This window comes from Zeus faber (assembly GCF_960531495.2).
Source record: "Zeus faber genome assembly, chromosome: 16".
Taxonomy (NCBI): Eukaryota; Metazoa; Chordata; class Actinopteri; order Zeiformes; family Zeidae; genus Zeus; species Zeus faber.
Genome location: NC_137202.1, coordinates 25,716,718 through 25,743,219, shown reverse-complemented (window position 1 = coordinate 25,743,219; position 26,502 = coordinate 25,716,718). Strand labels below are relative to the sequence as shown.

Genomic DNA, 26,502 nt, shown 5'->3' with positions numbered 1-26,502 from the left:
GAGTGCCCTTAACACACACACACACACACACACACACACACAGGGAGTGGTGGCTGGAGAAATTCAGTCTCTGCGTTTCTCTCATCCCAGCTGTCCTTCCATGGGGCAGCCCTTACTTCGATGGCACCCGCCGACCAATTCCAGGTGTAGATCCAATATCATGGCCAGGGACAGGACAGGAAAATGTTCTGCATGTTTTTAGCTTGGGTCTCTTTTTATATTGGAGGAGACGCACGGGGAGAACATGCAAACTCCACACAGAAAGCCCCCTAATCGCGAGATAACCCGCCGGAGCGCAGCGCCAACAGCACCCCAGGTGGGAATTGAACCCAGGACCTGCTTGCTGTGAGGCAGCAGTGCAAGCACTGTGCGGACGCGCCACAAGACCGTTATGTGTGTGTGTAGACCGCTGGCTGGTCATGGACCGAGGAACAAGCTCTAAGGCTGATTATCTAATTATCTCTAAAATAAATCGTATTTCTCCTCCATCTGAAAAAATTGAGTGTGTTTTCCATTTCCTCCTGGCGCTGCAGGGGGCTTTTCAAGTGCTGAAACCCGGCGCAAGGTTAATGTGTTTGGAGTTTAAGTGACGAACCGCGTGTTGGCGAGTGCTCGCCATAGACTGTTTGCTGGTTGTTTGTTTTTTAATGTTAATGATCTCCTCAGGAACTCACTCAGTAAATGAAGTCTGTTCCACAGGGATTATACCTTTCATCCAGGTCCGAACACCCCCACCCCCCACCCCCCTTGCTTCCTTTTATGCAGTCCTAGTTACTCTGAGTTTACTTTAGCTTGTCAACTGTTGTTTCCTTTCATTGTTTTCCCAGGAAGTGGTGAAAGCTGCTGGGATGGGTGTGTGTGTGTCTGTGTGTCTGTGTCTGAGTCTCATTCTGCATAAATACAGTTTGGCCCATGTCTTGTTGCGCAGTTGACTCTGTGGTCAGCTTTCTCAATGGTGGAAGCCTCTCCGTACAAGCGGTTACAGCATTATCCACAGCATTTGCGAAAAACATGGCGTGCCAGCCTGTTTACTGTTGGATTTAACCTGTCATAATATTGCTTTGCATCAAGTTTCAAAACAATTACGCCAGGCCGTCCTCCCTCTAGGAAGCAGAAACTAAAACCCCTACAAGGATTTCTGCTCCACAGACGAGGACTATTGCAGCACCACAGGCTGCAGTTGCCACAGAGAGAGGCCACCCGTTCCCCCGAGGAGGCACCAGCACACTGTTTGTGAGAGAGAAACATGAATGTAAGCTTAGCACGAGAAAGCCCGGGCGGAAGGCCAAGAGCAACTCTGCGCGCGCAGGGACGTTATAAAGGCAGAGCAGCGACAGCTGATGCCTTTTTTTCTGTCGGTTCCCAACTCCCGCGTCCAGACGTCCCCATCAGACTTGTCCTGGGAATTGGCGAGCTTGACTCACCAGGGACGAGGCAATGAGAATAGTTGTCGAGCTAGACTCTAGACTCGAGGCTAAAGAGTGTAATGGCCTAAATCAAAAGCCTTTCAAAAACACATAGTCATCCGTTTGCAATGAAAAGATCTTGTTCCCTGGCCCTTCCTGATCCCAGAATGGGCAGAGAAAACAAAACAGTGATACAGATCTGCATTCCTCTCCGAGTAGGCATCCAGAATGGCAATGGATGACTCCTGGGTTGTTCTACAAAGAATAACAGAATATTGGATTCTTTCCCATAGAAGAATTCTGCTGTAGTTATTACAGACACGTGAGGTGCCAGACAATGTATATATTATTACACGTTTGCTTTTTGGACACCCCCATGTGTAATAAATTGACTCTTTCCACGGTGTTGCATCGCATACCAGGTCCTTAGATAATTACATCGGGGGGCTTTCAGAACAGCAAATGGTACCCGTAAATCTGTCATTAAACATGGCTTTTACTTTCTTGGCCCACCAAGATGACCGTTCCGGGAGTATCCTTATTCATTTGCATACGCTACCTGAGCTCTGGGGTAGAGACAAAATTGTGAAATCTAAATCTCCTTTTTGTATATCAGCAATCTAAAGCTGTCACATGGCCCTCCCTGTTGCACGGCCCCTTACTGCAGAGGTCCCATCAGGATGGAATGTGTCAATATTCTTGGTGCTGTTTTGAAAGGTGCTGCTCTCAACTACCTCTTAACCTTGATAAAGCAACTGTTGAAAATCCCTCTTTAAAAAAAAAGAATAATTTCCAAATGACTGATGGTCCAGATTGCATAAATCTTCAGACCCAAGTCTGTATTGTTTAGATGTTGGCACTTTAGGAAGCTGCTCTATTGTCAACTTCAGCCTTTAATCTTTCAGTTTGGCTGTGTTTATAGTTCTGACATTTTCCATACAGAACGCACACTACAGTAAAATGGTACCGTACCTGCAAGCTTTGCCTCTTGTCATCAGTGTTGCAAATTACAGATGTGAAAGCCATGTTTCCATATCTGGACTAAGATGTTCAAAAACCAGAGGAATACATCTTAGGAATTCTGCTATAGGGCATTATTTACCTTTAAAAATTTGGAAAGCAATAAACCTTCCAGCAGGAGCCAGTCTGGCAAATCTTACAGCCCGTCACATATATAATAACTTGACTATTATTTATGAGCAAAACATGACTCATGTTTGCTGTTAAATTTTTTTTTCCTATTTTTCTTCATGGTAACAATTTTCATGTTACCCGTGCTAAATTACCTAATCGCAATTAAGAAACTTTCCCTTAACGGGAGCTTTCGCCCAAATTCATGGACCACTAGTTTATGGTTCTGCTGATGCAACTGAAACTGGAGTGCGGACAAACTTCTCTATATCAGTACAATATCATGCTGCTACTATTTATTCTGGCCGCTAAAATATGGCCCCTTGTAGCCATTTCATCCACAAGCTACAGCGAGAGAGGAACGCAGAGGTGGTGCCATTAATCTCCGGCCAGTGGACTTAACTGTCTACCTGTGGCGGTTTTGTGGCAAGCTGTTCCTGTAATTGCCCATCATTACCTACAGTTCCACAACAAGGCTCTTTTTCTTTAAGACAATAATTAGATGCTTTATGCTTGAGCTGGGTGACGGAAGCCGCAAGAGGGAAAGGGGGAATATTCACTCACTAGCACGTGGCCCTGTGCTGTCTCCGAAACCTAGATGGATACTGGATGCATCTATACTTCATTTTGTATGGCCATGCACTTAGTCTTGTTTATGCAAGATTGTGGTCAGTCTGTTGAAAGGTAATTTACTATGTGGGACATTATTATTTTAAAGGTTTTTTGTTTTTTTTTACCATTTGTAGAGGTTTGCGATCTTTCCTGTATGTGAATGCATTTGAAGAAATAGATAGCTGTTAGTGGAATTAAGCTCCCTGAGGTTCAATTATCCACATATTTGGCCTGAGAAAGACCACAAAGGTAGACCAGTGAGTCTCACTGGAGTGTACCAGGCTGAAGCAACCTCTAGCAGGCTCTGTCATCTCCCAGGGCTGTTGTCTTGTTTATTAAGAACAACTGCATGGCGTGTTAGCCTGGCCCCTAGGTTTTTTTTTTTTTTTTTTTTTTTCAGTCAACAAATTCCTAACAGATTAGGCAACAGGCCTCAGTCTTTGCCCAGCGCATCTCGCATTCCATGGATAATGACAAACAGAATATAGGGCCAAGGACACCGTTTTCCCTTTTACAGGCCGGCCGGAGCGATTAGCCGAAGCGCAACAGAACGAGAGCTTTCTCATTATAGGAATGCATGGGCTCATTTCATATGTCAGCCTCCATTATCAAAGTTGTACAGTAGAGGATTATTATGATATGTTATCAGTTGCTAGGATCGAGTCTGATTTTGAACTGGGGCTGGTTTTCTGGACTCACATTGACCTCTTGCTTGTAAAAAAACAACTGAGCATGGGTGATGTTTACAGTAATAATAAACTTTATTTATAGAGCTCTTTTCTAAGTAGAGCTTTCAAAGTGGTCTTTGAATTAAGGGACGGAACTAGTCCATGCTTTATTAAATCACCAGCATTGGGCAACAGGTTGCAGAGCAAAGCATTCACTTCAACTTTTATTTACGAGCCCCTGATATTAGGTTAACAATGAATGTCTTTCGTCTTGGTTGTTTCCCGGAAAAAAAAAAAAAAACAACTAAAAAACAATAACAGATATCAATTTAATTTACCACTAACCTTAAAAAAAGACAGATGTGTTGTGTTTCTATTTCAGCAATCAGAAATAAAAATGTAGCATGAAGCAAATTTTAAAACTGCTGTTACAGTTTGTTAAATTAGTATTGCTGCTGATGAATTACAGTTATAGTATTCTCATTGCATGGCGATTAAACTGTTCTCTGGAACAATGTGAGGCGTCCCAATAAATTATTTTTACGGACACCACACCAATCCAATAATAATGTTGTCCGTTGCCATAGAAATGAGCAATGTCAGCGCATGATTTTTATATTTTTATACAGCGCTGTTATAAACAAGGCTGTTTTCAAGTAATGAGTAATCAGTCATGATTCTGTTCGCCCACAAAAGTGTTTCCTGACTGCAGACAATCTGGAGACGTAACCTAATTGTAGTGATATAGTAAATTGTCCCGGCACTGTATAGATTGGCACTCATTTGATGCAGCGCGTCCAATCAAATTACCTGTCTGGAAATAACTGTTGTATAATAAATTATTGAAATCCATCAGTGACAATGACATTTATGAGCCTCAGCATCTGCGTGTCTATGTATTTGGAGTATTGCAATTTGTAGAAGGGATTTTTTACTGCCTATCTAACTACCTATCTAACTATGTGCCTTAGACTTTCTTTCGTGAATCACTTGTCCATTTGCTAAATAACAAATATTTTTATTTCTCACTCTTTCTTCTAGGCGCAAGCTTCAATATCGCAGCCAACTTTCTGAAGCGGCATTTAAAGCTGAGGTGCATCGTTAAACAACGCTACGGAGGTATGTGTACCCTGCAGGTTTCTGTAAATCAATTGTCTGTTAAACGGGTCAGAAATAAAACATCTGGAATGTTCAAACCCGGTCAGATTTCCCACAGAAAGAGAGTTGCTCGTCTGCTGTGGTCTATATGTTGATCTTTCTTCCCCTCGCAAATTTTTATGTCCAGTCCCCGGACCTGTTCGGGGCGTTTTTGAGAGCCATTAAGTGCTTATCCGGAGAGGCTACTGTTAGTGGGATAGCCAGGCTGGAGGGCTGTCTAATGGAGGCCAGGGAGAATCTATCTCCATGCCCCATCTAGTTCCTGTGACCCGAGGCCACCTTTTTCCGGGACCAACATCGTTCTCTTCCTGTTGGGGGGGGTGCAGACACTTGAGACCTGCTGCAGGCTGAGATGATCAGGACTGCTCCCACCAGGGCTTCTCCCAGCAGGACTCTTACACAGCAAATTAAACCAAGTAACACAAGGGTGGAAGGTGTCCTCACTGGGATCCGCCCCACCAACTCAACATTGTTAGCGTCAGCAGTAATATATTTTGAACCACTTCGTAAAACGTATTTTTTCAAGACAAATCCTCTTGTTCTAGTTTTTTTAGTATCCAGTCTTTATGTATTTCTTAACTTGCATCCCTGTTTTACATCCCTGGTTTTATTTTTGCTTGTATTCGTTTTTTTTTTCTTTTTTCTCCCACTTTGGTTGTTTTATGCTTTTGATGTTTCATGTTTTTACTTTGTGTGTGTGTGTGTGTGTGTGTGTGTGTGTGTGTGTGTGTGTGTGTGTGTGTGTGTGTGTGTGTGTGTGTGTGTGTGTGTGTGTTTGTGTGTGTGAGGTAGAACTTTGTTACTTTGCTTATCATCATTATTATTAGTAATATTTTTTTATAAATACTGTTATTAACATCTCATTGTGAGGCCTTTAACAGCAAAGGTGACTATTTTTGCCTTGGCCTTCAACAGCAGTGAAATATAACTATAAAATAAGAATTTATTATTCTAGAATTCCCTTGAATATTTAAATAAACAAACAGGAATCCTAAAGATGCGATTAGTAGTTCACATGTCAGATCCAAGAAAAACACGATTCTTCTGAAGTTCCTCAAGATCGGAGGTCAGATTTCTTTTGCCAGAAAGTGGTGTTATGGACCAGTCAGTGTGGGACCCATTTGTCCCACTAGTCGACTGCTGTGCTGCATGTGAATGTTGAATTAAGTATTATTTTTCTCCTAAATACCCTATACCCATGGATCTGATAAAACATCCAGATTGCTCCCTAAGAGCCGTTTTTGATGTCAAAACGTTCTAATATTCATGCTGTTCACGTGGCTCATAAAGGCAGGCAATGATCTGTAAACTGTCATTTTCTCTCCGGTTTGAGGTCTAGTAAAGACTTGGAGCTTGTTGATGGCCTCACTAACCTCCACCGCAATTCCCCCTGCCTCAGTTTGACTGCGAGCCAGAGCTGAGCCCACGTTATTAACTAGCTATGGTCTTTGTGTTGTTTCCCCCGCTTGTCCCAGAGTTGCGTGTGTTTCCTGAACGCTACGTTGTGTGTGTAAGCTGCCCAGAGGATGCCTCAGCGCACCATGGTAACCCGAGCCTGGCAGCGGTGAGTGCTGTTTATACTCCCCTACTTCCCCCTTCAGTCGCCTGGCAAGAACTCCAGCGTGGGTCTGTATGTTATTATAGGGATGCAATGCCAAATTGCGCTCTCACTGTACAGTAGATTTGCTGGACCTGTTTACATGTAGTGACCTCTGTACCTGCAAGGTATGACTTGGGGCTAGGCCCCCACACACCCAGTAAATATATATATGCATAATATTTGGCCATTAATGTTCAATTGGCTACATGTTTCCAGAAACCCTTAATTCTTTTTTGGCCATAGATCATTGTCATGTTACGAACAAAACATCCGTTACTGTATCGTGGCTCAACTTTCATTTATGTTTTGGAATTGTCTCAAATGAAAATGCGCCAGTCAATGCCATATCTTTGGGACCCATTCCATGCCCTTTTCTGGACAACAAATCCATGATGCCTTTTGCGAAAAAGTTTCCATAAATGGGATAGTTGTCACATTGACAAAACAAAATATTTGCAGGGGGATACAGGGGATATAAGTTTCTCTGTCAGCAAAAAAGCATCAGACCTTATCGAAAGGGGAGCACTCAGTAATCAGTCAAGCTACATATGTTCCCAAAGAAAATGTTGTAGGGTTTTTTCTCTTTGGCTTTCAATGTGCATTTAGATGTAAACCGGGACAAGTCAAGGCCACAAATACTTACAGCTACACTTCTATAGCTACACTGCAGCTACAAGACATTTAATGACACAATTTCACAGAAACGGATAGCGCTTGTATTTGAACAACTTGTTTTTAAACCTCTGAATAGGAAACCCCTTGCGTCTATCTGCCAATTTCTCAAAAATGTCATTAATATGTAGCATAATGGACTTACAAGGAACAGCAGAGAGCTTCAACTGACAGACCTATCTAAAATTACATTAAATGTGCAGAATTTTTCTTTTGAGGAGGCCTCCCACTGCTCTGCCTCCAAACCCCCCCGCCTTATGTGGGAGATACTGTTTCATACTCAAAGAACAACACATCCTGCCTGCTCAGCAGATGCAGATTCAAAGGCTATGTGCCCAGGCCCATTTTGTTCAGTCTTAAAAAGTACATTTTCCATTGGAGCGTTGAAACAACAAAATTAAAGCAATTGTGATCTGATTTTTTTAAATTCAGATTTGGTGTGAATGTCATGTTTATAGAAAATCCATGCCAGTCAGACCAGTACAACAACATATAATAATAATAATAATAATAATAATAATATGTAATGCTTCACGAGAAAAAGTTGCAAGCATGATGGCCCGGCAATGGAGAGTTGTATCTTAAGCATGTCATGTCAATTAAAACATAATAAAACATAAGTATCTGAGTATAGCAAGTAACTCCTGCAGAATGAGTACATACCAGTGTCCTTGAAAATGACAGATTGAGAAAACCTGATATAGAAGTGTAAAATTAAGAGTAAAATTGTTTGGTGGATTATGGGCTCTTTGTGCAAGTCTTCCCAGCCGCATCTCTTCATTTCACTTCAAACACATTCTCTCTCATCCTGTCTGTCTCTCTGTCTCTCTAAATAATTATACGGAGATTAGTGTTTGTGGTATAACCACCTCACATCTTCCTGTACATTCTTGTATGGGTTGTCAGAGGAGGAGTGGCTGACGTGATTGTCTGCAGTCGGACGTCATGCGCCATGATTGATTGGAGATGGGGTGGGGGCAGCGGGTATTCCCCATCAGGACTCCACACTGCCTATATATCGTGTTGCACTCTCGCCCGTGTCGTAAGACTTAGAGACCGTAGTTCTTTTCTTGGTCCATTTGCGGCGCAGTGCAAGTAATGCTTGACCGGTGCTCAGCTGAACCCACTGTTCTCCCTGGAGTATTCTGGGAAAGCGCGATGGAGCCTCTCACCTTGGCCCTGACATCAAGGACAGACATCTCTCCCATCACATCCCATGATCAGTGGCCTGCTGGTTTTTTCTATGGGTCCTTTCTATTTTTTTGTGTGCTATTGTTTCCCTTTGAAACGTCTCTGCACTCTCCGCAGCTTGGCTCCCAATGAAAGCAGCAATTGTAATATTTTTAGTGGAGCGGCGCAGTCGTCAGTGAAAAGTTCATATTGTGTAACCGAGATTTTCCAGTTCAAGGAGGCAGCGCTGTCGATGTGCGTTCCTCCTCCTCAGGATGTGGTTCTCTGGGCTCACACAGCGCAGGCGGAGAGGGAGTCGGGAGGGTGGGAGTCCTGCGGTCGGAGCTCTCGCTAGGCCCAGCCTCGAGTTGCGGTTTGTAAAGGGGAAAGATACCAGACAGCAGGGCTGAAGTATTTTGCATGACAAAAACAATTATTTGTTTACCTCCTTCACTCTGTTCTAATTTGTCCAAAAAGGGCTCTGGCGTTGCAAACATTGCCAGGAAAGTCATAGATCCAAATGAATACATTTGCTTTACTGTATGTAGAGTGAGTCACAACTGATGTAAAGACTTAATATTGCTTTCTAAAGGGTAATAGGGCTGTTAGAGCTGTGTGTCAGAAGTGCTCACATGTTTATGAAGGGGTCTTTGAGACCACAATTCTTGACAGTGTGAACCCACTAAGCCCTCCCCCCACCTCCTTCTCCCTATACGCCGAAAATGCCATGTTTCCTAGCACTTGGGGAAGTTCTGAGCCTCTTTTGCAGGAATTCAATGTGTGCGATTTGTCGTACAAAACCCCTCGACCACAGTGGAAATATAGACTCACCAAATTAGCACTTCTTCATAAGGTCAGAGGGTTACGTTGTGAGGGAAACAAGGTTTACATCATGGTTCTACTTTTGCGTCCAGCGTAAAAGTCAAACCTCACACTCCCAACAATCCACCGAACAGCTGAACAGCCCCCGCATTGTGCACATACAGTTTAGTCATGTCCTTCGCCCTGTTTTTTTTTTTTTTTTTTTTTTATGAAGAAGACAAGAATGGAGAGCGTTTGAGACAGACTTTTAATCTGCCGGGGTAGGGACCCTTCCAAATGCAAATCACAACGCCCGGGATGTTTACCCAAGGCTGTGGGAAATCTGCAAATCAAATCACCAACAAAAAAAAACAGAAAAGAACTCAGACCATGTGCCAGATTTTGAGGACATTTGAGGACTACGAGCGGCTCATAAAGCAATGCTCCTATCATGAGTCAGCAAGGGAGAAGGGGGCCGGGATGGGAAACGGGAGAGAGACTGTTTTCTAGTTGGGCGTAGAGTGGGCAGCCAAGGTGAGCGGCCCGCTGGGCTGCAGAAGGCTGGATCAAAGGCAGAGCAGATGTGTTTCCACCCCCGACCCCCTCAGCCCCCTACCCCTCACCACCACTGCCAAACACCAGCACCGCCACCCCTCTCCTCCACAGAGCTCTGGAAGAGCCTGTGTGTTTACACCACAGCCTCAGCACGTCCCTCCACTACACAGCTGGCAACATCTCTCTCTGTCTCTCTCTCTCTCCCTCTCTCTCTTTTGCTGTCTATATTATTCCCCTTCCACCCAATGCAAATTGTATTCTATTTATGTCAGGGAATGCCTGACATGGAAAAGTCCTTAAAAAAAAGATAAAACCATACATCCAAGCAGTATAAATGAAGATGAGCTAATTTATAGTATTATTGTTATTATTTTATTATATTATGGTCTTTATCTGTAGAAATGTGATTAACAGTTAATTTTTAGTGTTGTTTAAGAGTGTGCTCCTTTATGTATAATTTGCCACCTACTCCACCTCCTGTAAGATTAGTGTTAACCGTATTCAATGTAAACCTATGTAAGACCAACGTCTATCATACGGTTGGCTACACCTTGACGCCGACCTAGGCCAGATATCCGAAAACGATGTTCCGTGGGTTGGATGCTTCCGGATTAAAAATCTCCATACCTTGCTGTTGAGAGCCACCCCTCCTTTGCGATTGGCACTGACAAGTGATACAGATAAAGATCATGCACCACAAACAATCAGGCATAGTAGAACAACTAGGTTGGAGATTACTCCCTCGAACAAGGGCGGATCCTAAAAAAACTCTCTTATTGTGAGGCCAAAGCGTTCCTCCTTTTTATAGCAGTATGTGCCCGTGCATGTTTGTTGACTTTTTCGCATGGAAGATGTGGTGAGCTTAGACAAACAGGCCATGGTTCCTCTCTGAGACGGGGTGGGGTCGGTGGAGCGGAGAGGCATTTGTGTGTGTGTAATTGTTTTTGAGGGCAAGTGGAGACAATGAAACTTGCAGACTAGCATGGCTTGACGATCATCTCCGAGGGAGGTACATTTTTATTCAGACGCTGGTTGTTTTGCCGCTGTTCAATGGCCGCGTTGAAATACATAATGTTTTTAACCTTAATGTTACCTTAATGTTCTTAAAGTTTTTATCTTGTACTGAGTATATTGATGACAGCGTTCGCTATCTGTTCTTTCTTGTGAAGTTCTTCCTTCATTTGTAGTATGCAACCTACTTAAGACACCATATAAATAACTTCCTCAAATAGCGATAAGAGGTTCTTCTTCTGAAGTAGAGGCTTAGTTTGTCAGTGCATGACTCAACAGCGCTGTCGGGATATATTAAGCAATATCTGCCCTATTACTTTCATGTGCAGCGGCATTAGGGGAGAGAGAACCTCAGAGAATCCCCCTATCTACCTTACCTTTCTACCTTATCTTGTACGGGAGAAGAAAGGGTATCCTCTCCCTGACAATCGCGGGCAGTTTATCTGTTATCTTTTTGAAGTTGCGATCAACCTCATCCAGGTCACGGAGCGAGATGAGATGCAGCCTGTGACATTTTTTAACGGTATCTTGTGAAAAAAAAACAGAGTAATGTATTACCTATGCTCTCTCTGTTTGCTGTGCTGATCCTTATAATCTGACGTCCAGATGGGAGGAGTGCTCTCCCATGGTAGTTCTGATGCGGCGGTTGTGGCCCTGTGTCGTTTGGAAGCTGAGCCCCAGGGATTTGGAGTGGTTATGGTTTGCCTACGTCTACATGTTGCATCACGAGAGATGGTTTGCAGCTTTGTGTGTGTGGTGTGAGGTCGGAGCAGACTGTCTGGCGTTGGCCTGGGCGAGGTGGTGCTGGTGGTTTAAATCCTTGTTGCTTGAAGTTTGTATTTGCCACTGACTCTGGCACCTCCCTCCGTCCCGCCTTTGCAGATTAGGTCCAGCTCGGTTCCCACACTTCAAGAAAAGTCAATGTCAATATAGAAGAGAAAAATAAAGAAAGTTATCAAGAGCGATCAGGGGAGTTTTGATATTATTTTTGCTTGTATTGGTTTGTTCGAAAAAACAGACAAATGTTTTGATGGAAATTATCTTGAATTCTAATAAAACAGGTGTCTTGAAATCTCTTTTCAAAGTGGAAGGTATCAAAATTCAGCTGTTCTATTTAACAAAGGTCACTTATTTCCTTGAAATAAGTCATTTCCTTCAACTAAGAATCATAGTTGAAGACATATTTCTCAAACCTAGCTAAATAATCCTCAACCTACATAATCCTCAGTCAATTTACCACAGAAAAAAACAAGTTACCCTGTTTACTTTGAATATTTTCAGCTTGTTAATGATATGGAAACACCACCTTACTGGCTTACTCCGAGGAAAAGCACAGCCACAATATTTTCCACAGATCCTACCATCAGTTTGTTCTTGGGTTTGCTTTTTAGTTCATATTAAACGCCCAAATCACTATCAAGCATTACCATACAAATGACTGCGCCCCCGACTCCTTCTTCGCATTGTTTTGGTTGGTGTGTGCCTGTCCGTGCATTGGTCACCCTCCCCTAAAACTCCTTTTTTTGTAGTGGGAGGGCAGGGGCAGCCCCTTCAGCCCACGCCATTGACGCTGGTTCCATCTTGACACAAAAGAGGAGCCCATGGAGCGCATCCTGTGTGAGGATTCTTTTGTTTGTAGTTTCGCCAGAGAGAGTGCTGAGGTCAGGGGGGGGGGGGGGTTATGGCTCTGGGAGGCCTCTTTTATTCATCTCCACTCTTCTCTCACATTAATTCCATCATTCTCTTTCTCTAGTAATTCTTTCCTTATTTTTGTGTTTGTGCCTTCTTTCTTTCTCTGTCTGTCTTTCTGCTTTCCTTATGCCTTCCACTGTACCACAGACCACAGTGGACTGGCTGGAGCTCAACACCAAGTGCCAAGCCACGATGCCTGGACTTGGCCTTTAAAGACCCCTTCCACTAAAAAAACAAAACTGTTGTTTATGGTTAATTCCTCTTGACAGAATCGTGTAGGAGATTGTTTATGCACAGAACTTGTCACAAGAGCTTCTCCTGTAATTCGCTGAAATATAAGTTGTGATGTGCCGGAATGACCACAATTTGTGACAGCACAAACAGGTTGACCCTATCATGGTCCGATGGGCGAAGATGTGACAATTATAGGACAACATTGTGGTAAGTTAGTGATACATATTGCATCTCTATGAAAGGTAAAAATAAAAACATAAAAACAAGAACTTAGTTGTATTCTACGTTCAGAACAATGGCTGACACATAACCATTTATCTTTCCGCAATTACAGTGTATCAGCTGCGAAGCACCGCTTCAAGTGAGTTGGGGGTTGCCAGATATTAACTGCAATGCCTCACACAACTATCAAAATTACCACCAAAATTGGCAACCCTCCAGCACCAATGCATTGAGTTTCAAAGGTGGCACACAACTGATATATGTTATATGTTATATGTTATATGTTATATATGATGTTCCATTTTAAACAATCGTTTAATCAAATTTTTATGTATTCATTTTTACTTATAGATGCCACGTATCCCATAAATTATGCAGCTTTTGCAATGCTGGAAGGTGTATTTACTGAATTTCACACGAGCTCACCTAGTTGAGCCCCCCTCTCTGCAGCCTTGCATTGAGCTTGTCTGAATCAGGGTGAAATAGACAAAAATAATTTCCCCAAAAAACTGGAGTATTCCTTTAATATATCGCTGCAGGACACAAGAACCCAATTGCTCTTCCTCATATATCATAAGTAGCCTGCAGAATCCATAGTTTATGGGTGCATTGTTTATTATTTCACCAGCCACATAGAATTTATTTTTGCAACTGGAATAGATCCTTCAGAATGATCATCCGGGTCACATTACGTTTTCCAGCATAAACTTTATAGGTAGCAACTGTTGATTAAAGTCTTAGCTGACAATCAACTGACAATTCACCGACACATTTGGCCGCTGAGTCACACTGTTGGATAAACGAGGTCGATGGAGGAAAAAATGGAGACACCTAGCAATATATTAATATCAAGGATCTAATAAGGACTACGGCCACCCTTTGCCTTCAGAACTGCTGAAATTCCTGTTTGAACGCTGTCCTACACATCTCAAACTGAGGGCAGTAGGATATGCACCATTCTCCGGGAAGAAAAGCCTCAATTCTTTCGAGGGATTGAGGAGGTGAAAAATGGTATTGCACTCTTTGTTCCAGAGTGCAAATGTCCTTTCTTTGCTGCACTTCCCGTAAAGGCTCAATGATTTTCTGATCCGGTGATTGGGAAGGCCATGGTAGGTAGCTGACTGACTGCAACCTGGTATTCATGAAACCGCTCTTAAATTTGTTTAGCAGTGTATATGCGGGTGGTATCCTCCTGGAATAGGGGAACATAATGAGGGCACCGTGTTTGCACCTTAGGTTGCATCTGGGCACCTATTTATCACACCTGGGAATTGTGCTAAATGGAGTAAAAATATTCTTAGTCTTAGAGTGGGACATTTATTATTCCAGGTGTACTGTATTGATTTAGAACAAGTCTTGTTGAAAATACATATAACATATTGTACGTACATATTGGGTTAAACTCCTATGTTTTATTGTATAGTTGAAAAGGTCCAGTGGGAGGGGCCTAGTCTATTATGACTGGATCGTGCTCAGAGTAAGGAGACACTGGGACCTGATCTATAGCTACCTTGGAAAATAATGTCGTAATATACCTATATATTTTTCTGGACACACTTGACATACTTATCCCTGTTTGCTAGTTGGCAATCAACCCAGTCTGAGTGTGACAATCTTTCCAAAAGCGTACATTTACAAGACCTTTTGCTTCTGCCGAAAGGGCACGGGATCTTCCTGTAGATGGTGTAAAATTGCTTCCTGTACGAGAAAAGTCACAAAAATCATTCCATCTCCAGCAACACAATATCCTGGATTTTAATACGTTGATTGTTGTCAAGCGTTCCCAACACAGCTCTGCTCCCCTGGAATGTACCCGCTTGTCTGTGCCTGAACACCATCTGCTGGGAACTCCTGACGGGTTGGGACAGATCTCCAAAAGTCTTGGTGATGATAGGGGTAGTTTCCTAGGTAAAGGAAGTTGATTAAATGCTCTTATTCCTATGCCTAAAAATAGGACCACATTTCTGGTCTGAGAATAGGACCGTCTCTGCTCTGAGATGTTGGATGAATACGGCCCCAGGTCTTGTGTAATGGCCTCATAGTTTTTTGCCGTCATATGGAAATGCAGACCAATTATTGGACCCAATGACTCAGACAAGCTGCCCATGCCGTGGTGGTTGGTTCTCGCTTCATTCATTTATCCACTATCCTGTCTACCCCTGTTGACGATGTTTGACATGGGACCACTGAGCCTCTTTGCTGATGTACTATAGTTTGTCCATGTTTGGCACATGCTGTCATGACCATTAAAATGGTTCCCCTTGACATATTAAATAATTCAGCAGTTTTTGTGACCAATTGACCTGCAATTCAGGCGCCAACTATTGGTCCATTTATAACTTTGTCTCTGAAAACTCACATATCAAAGTGCTCAGACTCAGATCTCTCCTATAGCTGATACTGCTAATGGACTGACCATATGACTGACAATTGCAGCTTAATTTGGAATTCTGAGTTATTATGTTTTGTCCACCCTTAACTTAAATCTAGGGTTAGGTTTGGTAACATATCCATGTACTATACCATCATGTCATCCACAGAGCCAAGACATTTCACTGCAATTACATTTCACTGCATATATGTATGGAAGTATGTATATGTATGTGACAAATAAAAATCTTGAATCTTGAAGAAATTATGTTTTCTGGAACCCATTCTGATATTCCCTATCAGTCCCATTATAAGTCGGTGAATTGTAGCATTACAGCAAATTTTGCCTTTCAATGGGTAGTGAAATTGCTTTAATTCAGCACTAAAGGCTCCACATCTGCATGCCTACCATTTTGCCACCCCCATCCCTTCCTACTGTAAGTGCCTGTTCTGGCTCAGCCAAGTGAAGGACCCCCAATTAACCCTCATTAGTGGCCTGTTGAAGGTGCACATTGGTAGGATCCAATCTATTGCCCCCCCACCCCCACCCCTGTTCTGCCTCAGAGGGTGGGCTGCCTGTCGCCGATATTAAAATGGCTTTAAAGTAGACGTGTACAGTATTTTGAACTCTTAGCCCTTTCTAAACCAGCGTAAGTTAAATTTGAGCGAAGATAATTATTTATGACAGTGGCCAAGGAGAAAAGGGAAGGGAAGGAAGGTTCTATATAGACACACACACACACACACACACACACACACAGACACACACACACACAATAAGACCTTGTAGCTTACCTAAGACTTGTACCGCCTAACTTGGTAGCAGTTGTTGAGAAATGGAAGATTGCGTCTCAATGCTGTCATATCACAAGCTATGAACATGTCTTTCCTTCCGTCACTAAATAGTTTATTTACCATCCCCTGCCTCCTGGGGCCTTTATTTTGAAGCCCTTTTATTTTTTCATTGCTTTGTCTTGGCACGTTTTTTTTCCCTTCTGCTTCAGTCCATCGCACTATGAGCCTTCCTGATTCACTGTTTTAACTTGTCAACATGGTTCCACAGTGTTTTTCTGCCTCGGGCTGCAAATATCACTCCAAGCCTCAGAGCGGAGATGATGAAGCAGGCAACACACCGCGACAGCCCGGTGATTTTCCCTTTTTTCCCACCAGGCTTGTGGAAGTGGTTCTTTTGGACGGCGTGAGGACTAATTCTGGGTGCCAGCTGGGGTGTTACGAAGCGTCTCCGAAGACATGATGGAAAATACTTTTTACAATTTTCTGTCGCGTCATAGCTCAATGTAGCTGGCTATATTAAAACTGTCATTAGCGATTAGCAGCCACAGACAGGAAATCAATGAGACACTAGAGGCAACATCAATCTATGGGATTCCGGGGGATTAACAGGAGAAATATTTAAAACAAATCACGAATATTTTCTCTTCCCCGTCGTATTATTGTTATTTAATCATTTTAGTCATGATGTAATTTTCCCTAGCAGAGCAGATCTTGTTCAAATAATCGGCCTCTCTTTGTAGCGCGAAGATGATGCCAGATGATGACACCAAGTCCACTGTGATGCCAAACCTTTCCAGGGGACGCCAGGGATAACATTTCTTTATTTACACTGATCCTGCGTTTGTCCTCCCCCAGAACAAATCAGGCGAACAAAGCCGCTCTGAATATTTTTCCAGCGCGGGAGAAACCCGAGAGCCCTTGAACAGCTCCGCAAAAACAAAGAGGACTGCGCTTCGAAAGATGTAAGCATGATCTAATGCAGAACGTGCATCTGTTCACATTCTGCTCTTCCTTTTGACTTTTTATTTTTTTCATTTTTTTTGTATTTTTAGAGCCAGACAGGTCGCTGTTAGCCGGGATCTGCGAGGCCCCGGCGTGGGAAAGAAGCACCTCGACCTGAGGGCCGGCGGTGAAAATCGGGAGGGGAATCGCGGAGCGGCGAGGGTGGCGTCGCGCTCGCGGGAGGAGGTTTCCACTCCCGTAGCCCCGGCCTCCCCCGCGAGCGCCGCCCTCCCGGCTGACCTCGGGGCCCGGTTCACGCGGGCTGGGAACAGACCGCCAGACAGCGCCTCTGCGGTCTCCTCCCAGCTGCAGCTCAGCCGGGAACGGAGCGGAGGGAGCGAAAGGTGCGCCAAGGCCACTCGCCCGGGAGGAACGGCCTGCGAGCCGGCGGAACGCCCCTCGCGAACCTCCCCCGAGCGCGACCGTCCTCCCCCTCAGTCTACGGCTCTCCCGGTCTCCGAGTGCGACCAAACCACACTGGAAGTGGAGCTGCTTACTCCAGGGAAACGCGCCCGGGCCCCCCCCCTCGCAAGCAATAACACGGAGCAGACAAACCAAAACAGGCCAGCCGCAAGTCTGAGGGGCCTATCTGTCAAGCCCGCATCCTCGGGCTGCTCTATTAGTTCCAGATCCACACTCGGAGAGGAGGGGAACGAGAATGCGCCCAGAGCCTCCAGATTACGGCGGCAGAAGAGGTCCTGAGGGGGGTGGGGGCCAATAGTGGAGATGTCTGACGCCACCGTGGTAGGAATGACATTGTGTGAAGCTGGGTGCCTAACCGGTGACATCCCCTCTGCAGACGAGCAATTTCAGCTACACACACACACACACACACACACACGTCATTTGCAATCGTTACCCTCCAGATGCCCATCGCACATTATGGAAATCGATACCTGACCGTTTTGGTTATGTCTTACCTGTGCCCATCATTAGCAATGGTCAAGAGAGACTTGCAATACAAATTAAACAATAGAAAAAAAACAACCTTTAATTGGATTTTTATATTCAGTTTTGTGTTAAATATTTTTGGGGTTGGGGGGGATGGGGGATTTCAGACAGGCAGGAGCCGCACGGCGCGTCATGGCTTTAAGCCTGAAACGCTGGCTCCTGTGTGTCTGAAAACTGTCCGGTTTCCTCGCTTTTTTTAAGCTCCAGCATGTGATTGATTTCTGTTTCCAGTTTTTACTTCATCACCCTCTTTGTTTTTAGAATCGTGTCGAAGCCTTTTTTTTTTTTTTTACCCTGCGGTTAATATGCGTTCATATAGCCTACCATTTCCCCGGGATGGGAGATTATCTCGGTGTCAGTCCAGTAACCGTGATGATCTTGGGTTTTTTTTTGCAGAGTAATGTTGGACTTGTGACATGTCAAGGGTTGCGGTGTTGCCGGACTAAAGACCTTCGCCCTCAGAGTGAGGACCCCCCCCCCCGACATTGATTCCGCGGGCCCGAGGCCAGACGGATCATGGAACTACTCGGGGGCCAAGAGACACATACTTGAGCGCTGGCATAATGCCCTTGAGTCAAGGCTCAAGATGTTCCACCAGATAACTCATGGAGTTGCCTGTGACCGCGTTCCTCTATGCATCTTTTATTATTAATTTTTTTATAGGAAAGACTTTTCATGGTTTGAATAAATGTCGTCCCCCCCCCCTGAACGGAATCTACACTTCTTTCTCCATCACCCCCCCTCCCGAATATGGGAACGGACAAGATCGGTTTACACAAATGGCCGACGAGGGAGCCGTAGCCGATGCTGCGGGTCATCCCAGTTGTCGCGAGGAAGCTGCCTCTAGAAATCCACATTCTGTCCTCGGCGAGGACGAGACAAGATTAGCGAGCGGTCCTAATGCGCTCGACATCGTTCTGCGGGAGGTGTTGATAATCTCCAGCTTCGGCTGTAAATCCCTTCAAGAAGACAACTTCTCCTGCCGCCACATCCAGATGCGAGGCTTCTCGGGTCAGGTAGGATAGAGGGTTGTCAGCTGGTCCCACCGCCACAACAAGGGTCCTATTGTTTTTCCCCCCCTCGGAGGTCATGAGGATTTTGGGGGGAGGCGGGGGGTATTTTTGTCACAATGTCTGTCTTGAAGAGATTCCGTCGATTAATGCCAAGTTTGCTCGCAAAAAGGCACACAAAAAAAAAAAACAACATCTCGCAATTAGCTCTAAACACATTTGGACAGAGATCTCGGTCTGGTCTATGATGTTCCTCCAGCAGCTGTTCCCACGCTAGTTCTCTGGAGAACGCCGACCCCCACCACCACCACCACCCCCCGCTCTGACATGTTTGGCTCGAAGCATCGGGAGACGGAACAACTCTTCGGAACAAAGACGCTTTTAATTCTCTTTTCATACAAAATATTTAATAAATATAACTTTTCAAAAAAATATATTGCCAGATCAACACAAATAATCCTCAAGTTCAGAACACGAGTCCAAAAAAAATAAAGGAAAAAAAAAAAAAAAAGGCAGAAAATGTTGCCATGATCTCAAAGGGTTAACGAATGAGATAAAACATGTTTGTCTTTTAAGAGCCTCATTTAAAAAGAAATAAATGTGCACAGAGAGAGAAAGCGCAGACTCCTGCAGAGCAAGGCAGTGTATTTTTTTTTTTTTTTTTTGTTTTGTTCATCTTCCCGTCGCTCCCCTGCTGTTCAAGTACTCGTGGTCTTGCTTACGATATTATGCCGACTAAAGCAGATGGGAATTTGGCGTGTCGTACTGACATGGGTTCACCGTCGTCTCCATGATTTTGGGAAGCTGCTCGTGGATTTAGTTCCCTTAAGTGTTTTTTTTGTTGTTGTTGTTGTTAGGAGGCACAAGCGATCGCGTCTGCCGCCTTGGGGGTCCCTCAAAGCAGCTCTCGTCTTTTTCTAAGTCGCTTGGAAAAGTAAAGTAAAAAAAAAAGATTGAATGAAATGTCAAAATTTTAATAATTAAAAAAAAGTCTTTCAGGCCAAAAGTGCCCATCTTTTGTCGTCTTTGAAATGTGAAATTGGCATTGAAAGAATGAGTTAAAAAAAAAAAAAAAAAGAAAAAAAAAGCTTCCACAACTATCAAAACCTTCAAACTCTAGACAGAACATAAATAAAAAGGAATGATATCTTAAGGCTCTTGATTATTAAGTTAATAAATCAAATATACACAATGATTAATAAAAAAAAAAATGTACATATCTACATATTCTAAATCGACACATAAATTCTTCATATTGGCAGCAACTGCTGACATTGATCCCGCCCACCCTGCCCCCAAATTCATTTTCTTTTCTTTTTAAAATAAATAATAAAGTTGATCTTTTTTCGTCTCGTGTTTTGACAGTTGCTGAGGTCTAAAGCTGGAAAGAAAGGCACCTTATCCAAAGGAGAGGGAAAAAAAAAAAAAATGTTCGCTCGTCACCTAGGCGAGTATTCACGGACTGAAAACGTATTTAGTCGCGGCGTTGAACGCGATCGGCACTTTTAAGTCGTACGACTACAGACGCGTTAAAAAAAAATAAAATTAAAAAAAATGCGGGAGAGAAAAAGAGCCGACAGCGACTGCGCGTCCGTTGTATGAATAGAAATGAAATGTATAGGAGGACGTAGCCACAGTTTTTTTTTTTGTTTTTTTTTTTCTATCATGAAATGTGTATCAGCGCCGAGAATTTTCCCAACCGTCACTTGCCAGTGTAAGCCAGCTTGTCAAAGAAAATAAAAATTAAATTAACATGGGGAACAGATGTGGAAAACGTTCAACTGCCGGGGGTCGGGAATTGACGCTACAGTTTCGGAACTACACATCCGGAATCTTCTCCAGCTCCCCGCCCCACCCACCCCTGTTTCTATTTTATTTATTCATGTATTTATTTATTTTGTACCCGCCAAAAGGGGTCGGAAAAAAAAAAAAAAAAAGGATCAAGGCGATATTGGGGCTTGGGTTGCGCAGCAACTCAGCTGTCTGCTATACAATGTAGTCCATCCTGTTTATGCTGTTCGCCGTCTCCAAGTCTCTGTTGTCCTGTTTGTTAGTCCAGATCGAGTGTTTGCCGCCCGTGGCGTTGGAACGCCGGGAGACGGGGGATGGCGACGTTGTCGTCGTCGCCGTCGTCGTCTTCTCGTCCCGCTCCACCAGCGTGTACGCTGGCTGCCGGGCGAAGCGGCCCTTGTGCTGCAGACGCCGCTCCTTGTCGCCCTCGTCGCCCTCGGGCCGGTTCGTCCGTGTTTTGGCCACCATGGAGTTCTTGTCCTCGTAGTCCCTGATGGCCACCGAGAGGCCGGCGTGCTTCTCGATGGGGTTCTTGATCTGGTTCAGCTGCTCGCGCACGTTGTTGGTGGTGGCGGCGGCAGCGCACGGGCCGCTGCCGCCGGACTCCGAGCCGGGCGGGGTGCCGGCGGCGGCAGTGCCACCGTGGCCGCTCTGCTTCCGCCGGCGCCGCATGCACCAGAAGAAGGTGGAGACCAGCACCAGCCCCCAGAGGACGATGAACACAGAGCTGAGGAGGGGCACCAGGTAGTCTGAAAACAAAGGAGCGCAGATAAGTTACAATTGAGCTCAATCCGATATGAGAGCACGGTGCCGTGAGCTCGTCGTCAAAACGTCGACACTTGATTATTTTTATAATGATTATTATATTGACCTCAATGACATCAAATCACTGTCCTGAAATAAGAGATTTTCTCCAAAGGGAAGTGATATCTGCTGTTCCTCCTGGAGAGAGACTCTACGCACAGGCCATTTAAGACCAGGTCTAGATTATACTTTGTTTTTTTTTGACTACTGTACTATTATAATGAAAAGCCTAAACCGCATTAAAAACACTAGTGCAGATTTGTGAAACCTTTATTTTATTTGTGAAAATGAGAGAAGGGTGGCAGTCTACTAACGGAACTAAACTAACGGGGGGTCCCTGCTCTGCTTCTCTATCCACCAAGGATCCCTGGGCTGAAAAAGACCGCTGTTTTAGGTTATTTTGTTGTTTATTGCTTGCTTTTGTGTATATTATAATTTTTCCATTGTGTTCAGTCGACAGTTATGTTTTATTGTATTGTACTTCCACATGTTCCATACATTGCTATTTTCTTCTTTATTCCATGACTTTTTATTTATTTTTTGCATTTTTTTTAATTTTTTTTATGTAAGCTGTTGCTGACACTGCAATTTAGTATCCGTCCCCAGGGAACCGATGGGGAAATCCACCACTTTCCTCAACATCTTAACAATATATGGTTGATCTTTATTATTTTATGATTAATTAAATCATTTAATTTGTTGTTATTATATAGTCTGTCCTTTGACGTTCATCTGTATGTTTTCAGAGACATTAATCCAAACGCTTGGGGCGAATCCAGCAGTGTGGGAGGACATTTTGTTGTTAGTTTGCGTTTGGGCGTGATTGTTTGATTTGACTCGGGGAGAGCCGCTCCACCTCATCCTCGATAATCTCTTCACCCTCCCCCAAACAAACAAATAATAAAAAATAAAATAGAAAAGGGAAAACTGCCACTCGTCTGCGCTTGTTGCAAGTGTGTGCAAGTCGGGGAGGGGAAGGACACTGGCGGTTTGAGCAACAATCACACACAAAAAAAAAAAAAAAGCGGTTCATACCAGTTTTGCTGAGGCTTGGCACTCGCACCTCAGCGATGGCGGTGATGATGGTGTTGTTGCCGTTGCGCTTGCTAACCAGGTCGATAATCCTGTCGGTGATCTCTTTGATTGGGCTCCTGTCCAGCCTGTGGTCCTCAGTGGACTGGAGGTGAAAAAAAATTAAAAATAAAAGACATCTGGTAAGAGGTTGTGTTTGTGTGTGTGTGTGTGTGTGTGTGTGTACATGCGCGCTTTTTGTCCATGTGTTTACTTGTTGTCAACCACCATTAAAATATTTTTCAAGAAAAGCTTGAAATCCACCGCACATCCCACTGGAGTGTGCCTTAAAATCTCAGTCAAAAGCCTTTCAAGGGGCAGCGGCGGAGAGGGAGAAACTACGGCCAACCTATAAATAGATAAAAGTAGACGCAGCCTGTCCATAGAAAACCCGTTGTGCGGGTTGAAGGTTACAGCTAGTTTTTGTTGCACCCGACTGCCACCCAACTGCATTCGGGGGTACGTTTACCGCCACCAAACACACACGTGAAAAAGCATTTGAAGCCAATCACACTCCATTTAAGCTTCAAAGCAGCTTCCTGTTTACAAGCCGATCAGGCGCCACCTTGTTGACAGGGGGTCCGCCAATTGTATTTTTTTATGTCAATCATTTTACATATATTTTAGACCAAAGAATAAAACTGAGTAAACGCCAACCACAAACACTAGAAGAGCAAGCGAGCCAATACGGACCCTATGGTGCCTTTCAAAACCTTGGAATTTTCAGTAATGTACTGACGTACTGTCTGACAGACAACTAGTGCATGGCTCAACTTCAATAAAAAACCACATGGTAAATGGTTTGCCGTATTGATATTAAACGGCATGTAAAAACCTATTTGAGATTCGTAAAAACAGAAATGGTGGATTCAGTTTTTTTTTTCTGCGCAGATCATTTAAAACCGGACCTACATTAAGAAAAAAAAAAAAAAAAAAGCTACTGTACTTACATTAGTCAAACCAACCAACGGAACAAAACTAACGGAAATAAAATCGAAATGTAACATTAAAAACCCAGAAGAACAGTAAGCATCAACTGAGTATTCAAATAGCTTAATAAGGCATTATAAATAGGTTATTATAGGTCAGGCTTAAAATGCAAAAAAATAAAAAATTTATTCTACGAGATCCCTGGTCTGTTTCTCTATCCACCAAGGGGTCCTTGGGCTGAGAAAGTTGAAGACCCCTGGTCTAAACTGTTTGTAGATTTACTAGTCAACTGTACATTAATAGCAATGTTAGTTTATCAGCAAGGTTTAAAAAGACATCAATATGACAATGCTTTTTTCTTCTTATTCTTTAAGATCTGAAGCGTCGAGGGAACCACTTACGATGCAGACGTGGATCTCGTTGCCGGCCGAAAACGAGGGGTCGCAGGTCATGGCCACGGAGTGCTCCAAGGAGAGATTCTTCACCACGTACAAGTGCCTCAGCTCCTTGCAGACGTGCTCGACGGTCAGGCCCTGGACGCGGGGGGAGAGCAGAGAAATGTTTGGGGGGAAGAAAAAAAAAAAATAAAAAAATCGGAATAAAATGCAGCGCGCGGCGAATACAAAGAAGAAAAAGAGCTCTGTGTGTCCGTATTCTGGCAGCATCCGGGGTTCCCGAAGACTGTCTCTCAGATTAAGGACCGCAGACTCGTATGGCTTGTCGCTATCTGCCGTCATGCTTGTTAGGAAGCTGGCGAGGTGAGGACCCAGTGCGGTGACAGAGTCGCCAGCAGTCCCGTTCCAGTTCAAACCCCGTACAATCCCCAAAAAATTAATCTTACAGTGTGGTCGGGTTAAAATGCGGATTGGCATTAGTCACGAATGCTTTGCTTTTGCTAGGGAGCGGCAGGAGTTGGATGTCGGACAGAGCTACACGCAGAGATCGGCTCGAGGAAACCTTTCTTCCTCCCTGCCCGTCCCCGCACTGTTTCTTCCTGGAACAAATTTATATACATCACTCACACACACACACACACACACACACACACACACACACACACACACACACACACACACACACACACACACACACACACACACACACACACACACAGAGAGAGAGAGAGAGAGACAGAGAGAGAGAGAGAGAGACTGGAAAGTATTTCCCCAAAACCTGATCTTTCTGCTCTCATTGATAGGAAAGAAAAAAAAAAAAAAAAAAAAAGAGGAAAGAGGAAAAGTTAGTGGAAAATTAGGGCGGAGGTGGAGGCGAGGAGACGAAAAAAGCCTCGGAATTCTATCCCCGACGCTGGGTAGTCGCTAGGTAACTCACCCTGGGCATGGTCTCCTTGTTGAAGGTGAAGGTGATGTTGGCGCAGCTGTTGTCCTGGTAACCGGAGCTGGGGTGGCATTTGGGGGTGGGCGGAGGAGGGTTGGAGCGCCAGCACTCCCCCAGGCCCACGCAGGGCCTCACGAAGCAGTGGCCCTCGCGGATCGGGAGGCAGCTCTGGCCCGAGGGGCAGCCGCCCCTGCCCTTGGTGCCAAACTGGCACGACTTGGGGCCGCACCACATCTGGAGAGCAAAGGTGAGGGGGGCACGTTACCTTCATTTTGTGCCCTACCTTGTGTGTCACGTGGCATTTACTTCTCTGAATTAACGTGGCTTCCTATCTCATCATTGGCCGTGTGAACAAATGACTCTCTGCATGTCTAGTACATCTTCAGACCGACACATACCCGCCAGCCTAAGGGGGGGAGGGGGACGGACATTCGTGCGCCTTAAAAGTGCGCCAATCTCTTTTTCCCCCAGCAGTTAGCTGAGCCAGTCAGACATTTTTTTTTGTTTTTGTTTTTTTGGAAACCTGCTGCGTTTGTACAAAGACTGGCTGAAGAAATGGCACCGGAGAACCGTTTCGCAACAGCGCCATTGTTGCATTTCCCCATTCAAAACTTTGAGGTATGGAATTTCACACCCTAACAAACTCTCAGCCACATCATGAGACACAGTCCAAGTCACCGTGGCGTTGCACAAGCTCTATTTAATCTTTTTTTTATGATCGAATGTAAAACACCATTATTTCAGACGTGGGGTAAAGTGAAGGACGTACCCTTGTGCACACCACCTTCCCGTTGGAGCAGTGGCAGGAGTTGCAGTCGTCGTCCCATTTGGCCCCGTCAGGCGTCACGTGTCCGTTAACAGAGCAGGGTCTTCTCAGCACTGCAACGTCAAATAAATATGATTCCTTCCGGTTCGGGAATTGAGATGATTTTTAAAAATCAGTGTCGAGTCCCTTTGTCAATTCCTCAGAAATGTGCTGATCAAATCACGTTATCGATTCTACCCATCTTATAATGCTCCCCCCGACCCTAATTTGATTCCTTTGGATTTTTACATTTATTTGTTATTATTATAATTTTTTAAACGGTACCTTCTTGACAGTGTGATCCGGTCCGCTCCACTGGACACAGGCAGCGGTAGCCGTTGATCTCGTCCACGCAGGTGGAGCCGAAGGCACAGGGCGACGACTGGCACTCGTTAATATCTGCGAGGACGCAAAATTGCAAAAAATATAAATACAATTTAAATACAGATATCATCCATTTTTACCATTTATTGGATAATCATCTGAGAGTAGCAGGCGTCATTTGAACCATATGCACAGAATCGGAATGACTTTATTCCGCCGGGTGCATTTACATGTACTAGGAATTTGTAATGGTGATTATTGGTGTGTATCTACAAAAACAAAAAGCATTGAGATTTTTTTTTTTTTTATTTAAAATAAAATCAAATTAAATTACAATTAACATACATTTAATTTGCCAAATATACACATAAAGCGGACA

At 44.1% G+C, this 26,502-nt stretch overlaps 2 protein-coding genes across 2 annotated transcripts in view; one reads left to right on the top strand and one right to left on the bottom strand.

Moving 5' to 3' along the window:
- The window catches only part of slx4ip (SLX4 interacting protein), a gene marked incomplete at both ends in the record, with an annotated part of 33,587 nt that extends 15,786 nt beyond the window's left edge, over nucleotides 1-17,801 (top strand). The window contains 4 exons of the mRNA XM_080016462.1: nucleotides 4,859-4,936; nucleotides 6,451-6,539; nucleotides 16,953-17,059; nucleotides 17,150-17,801. Coding sequence (XP_079872588.1) covers nucleotides 4,859-4,936; nucleotides 6,451-6,539; nucleotides 16,953-17,059; nucleotides 17,150-17,801 — 926 coding nt within the window. The remainder of the gene's footprint in view (nucleotides 1-4,858; nucleotides 4,937-6,450; nucleotides 6,540-16,952; nucleotides 17,060-17,149) is intronic.
- A 3,149-nt stretch (nucleotides 17,802-20,950) lies between these two features.
- jag1b (jagged canonical Notch ligand 1b) overlaps nucleotides 20,951-26,502 on the bottom strand; it is a 9,780-nt gene continuing 4,228 nt past the window's right edge. The window contains exons 4-9 of the mRNA XM_080016461.1: nucleotides 26,085-26,198; nucleotides 25,764-25,873; nucleotides 24,989-25,228; nucleotides 24,058-24,189; nucleotides 22,691-22,832; nucleotides 20,951-21,600 (exon numbers count right to left, since the gene is read on the bottom strand). Of these exons, the coding sequence (XP_079872587.1) occupies nucleotides 21,047-21,600; nucleotides 22,691-22,832; nucleotides 24,058-24,189; nucleotides 24,989-25,228; nucleotides 25,764-25,873; nucleotides 26,085-26,198 (1,292 nt within the window). The 3' untranslated portion in view covers nucleotides 20,951-21,046. The remainder of the gene's footprint in view (nucleotides 21,601-22,690; nucleotides 22,833-24,057; nucleotides 24,190-24,988; nucleotides 25,229-25,763; nucleotides 25,874-26,084; nucleotides 26,199-26,502) is intronic.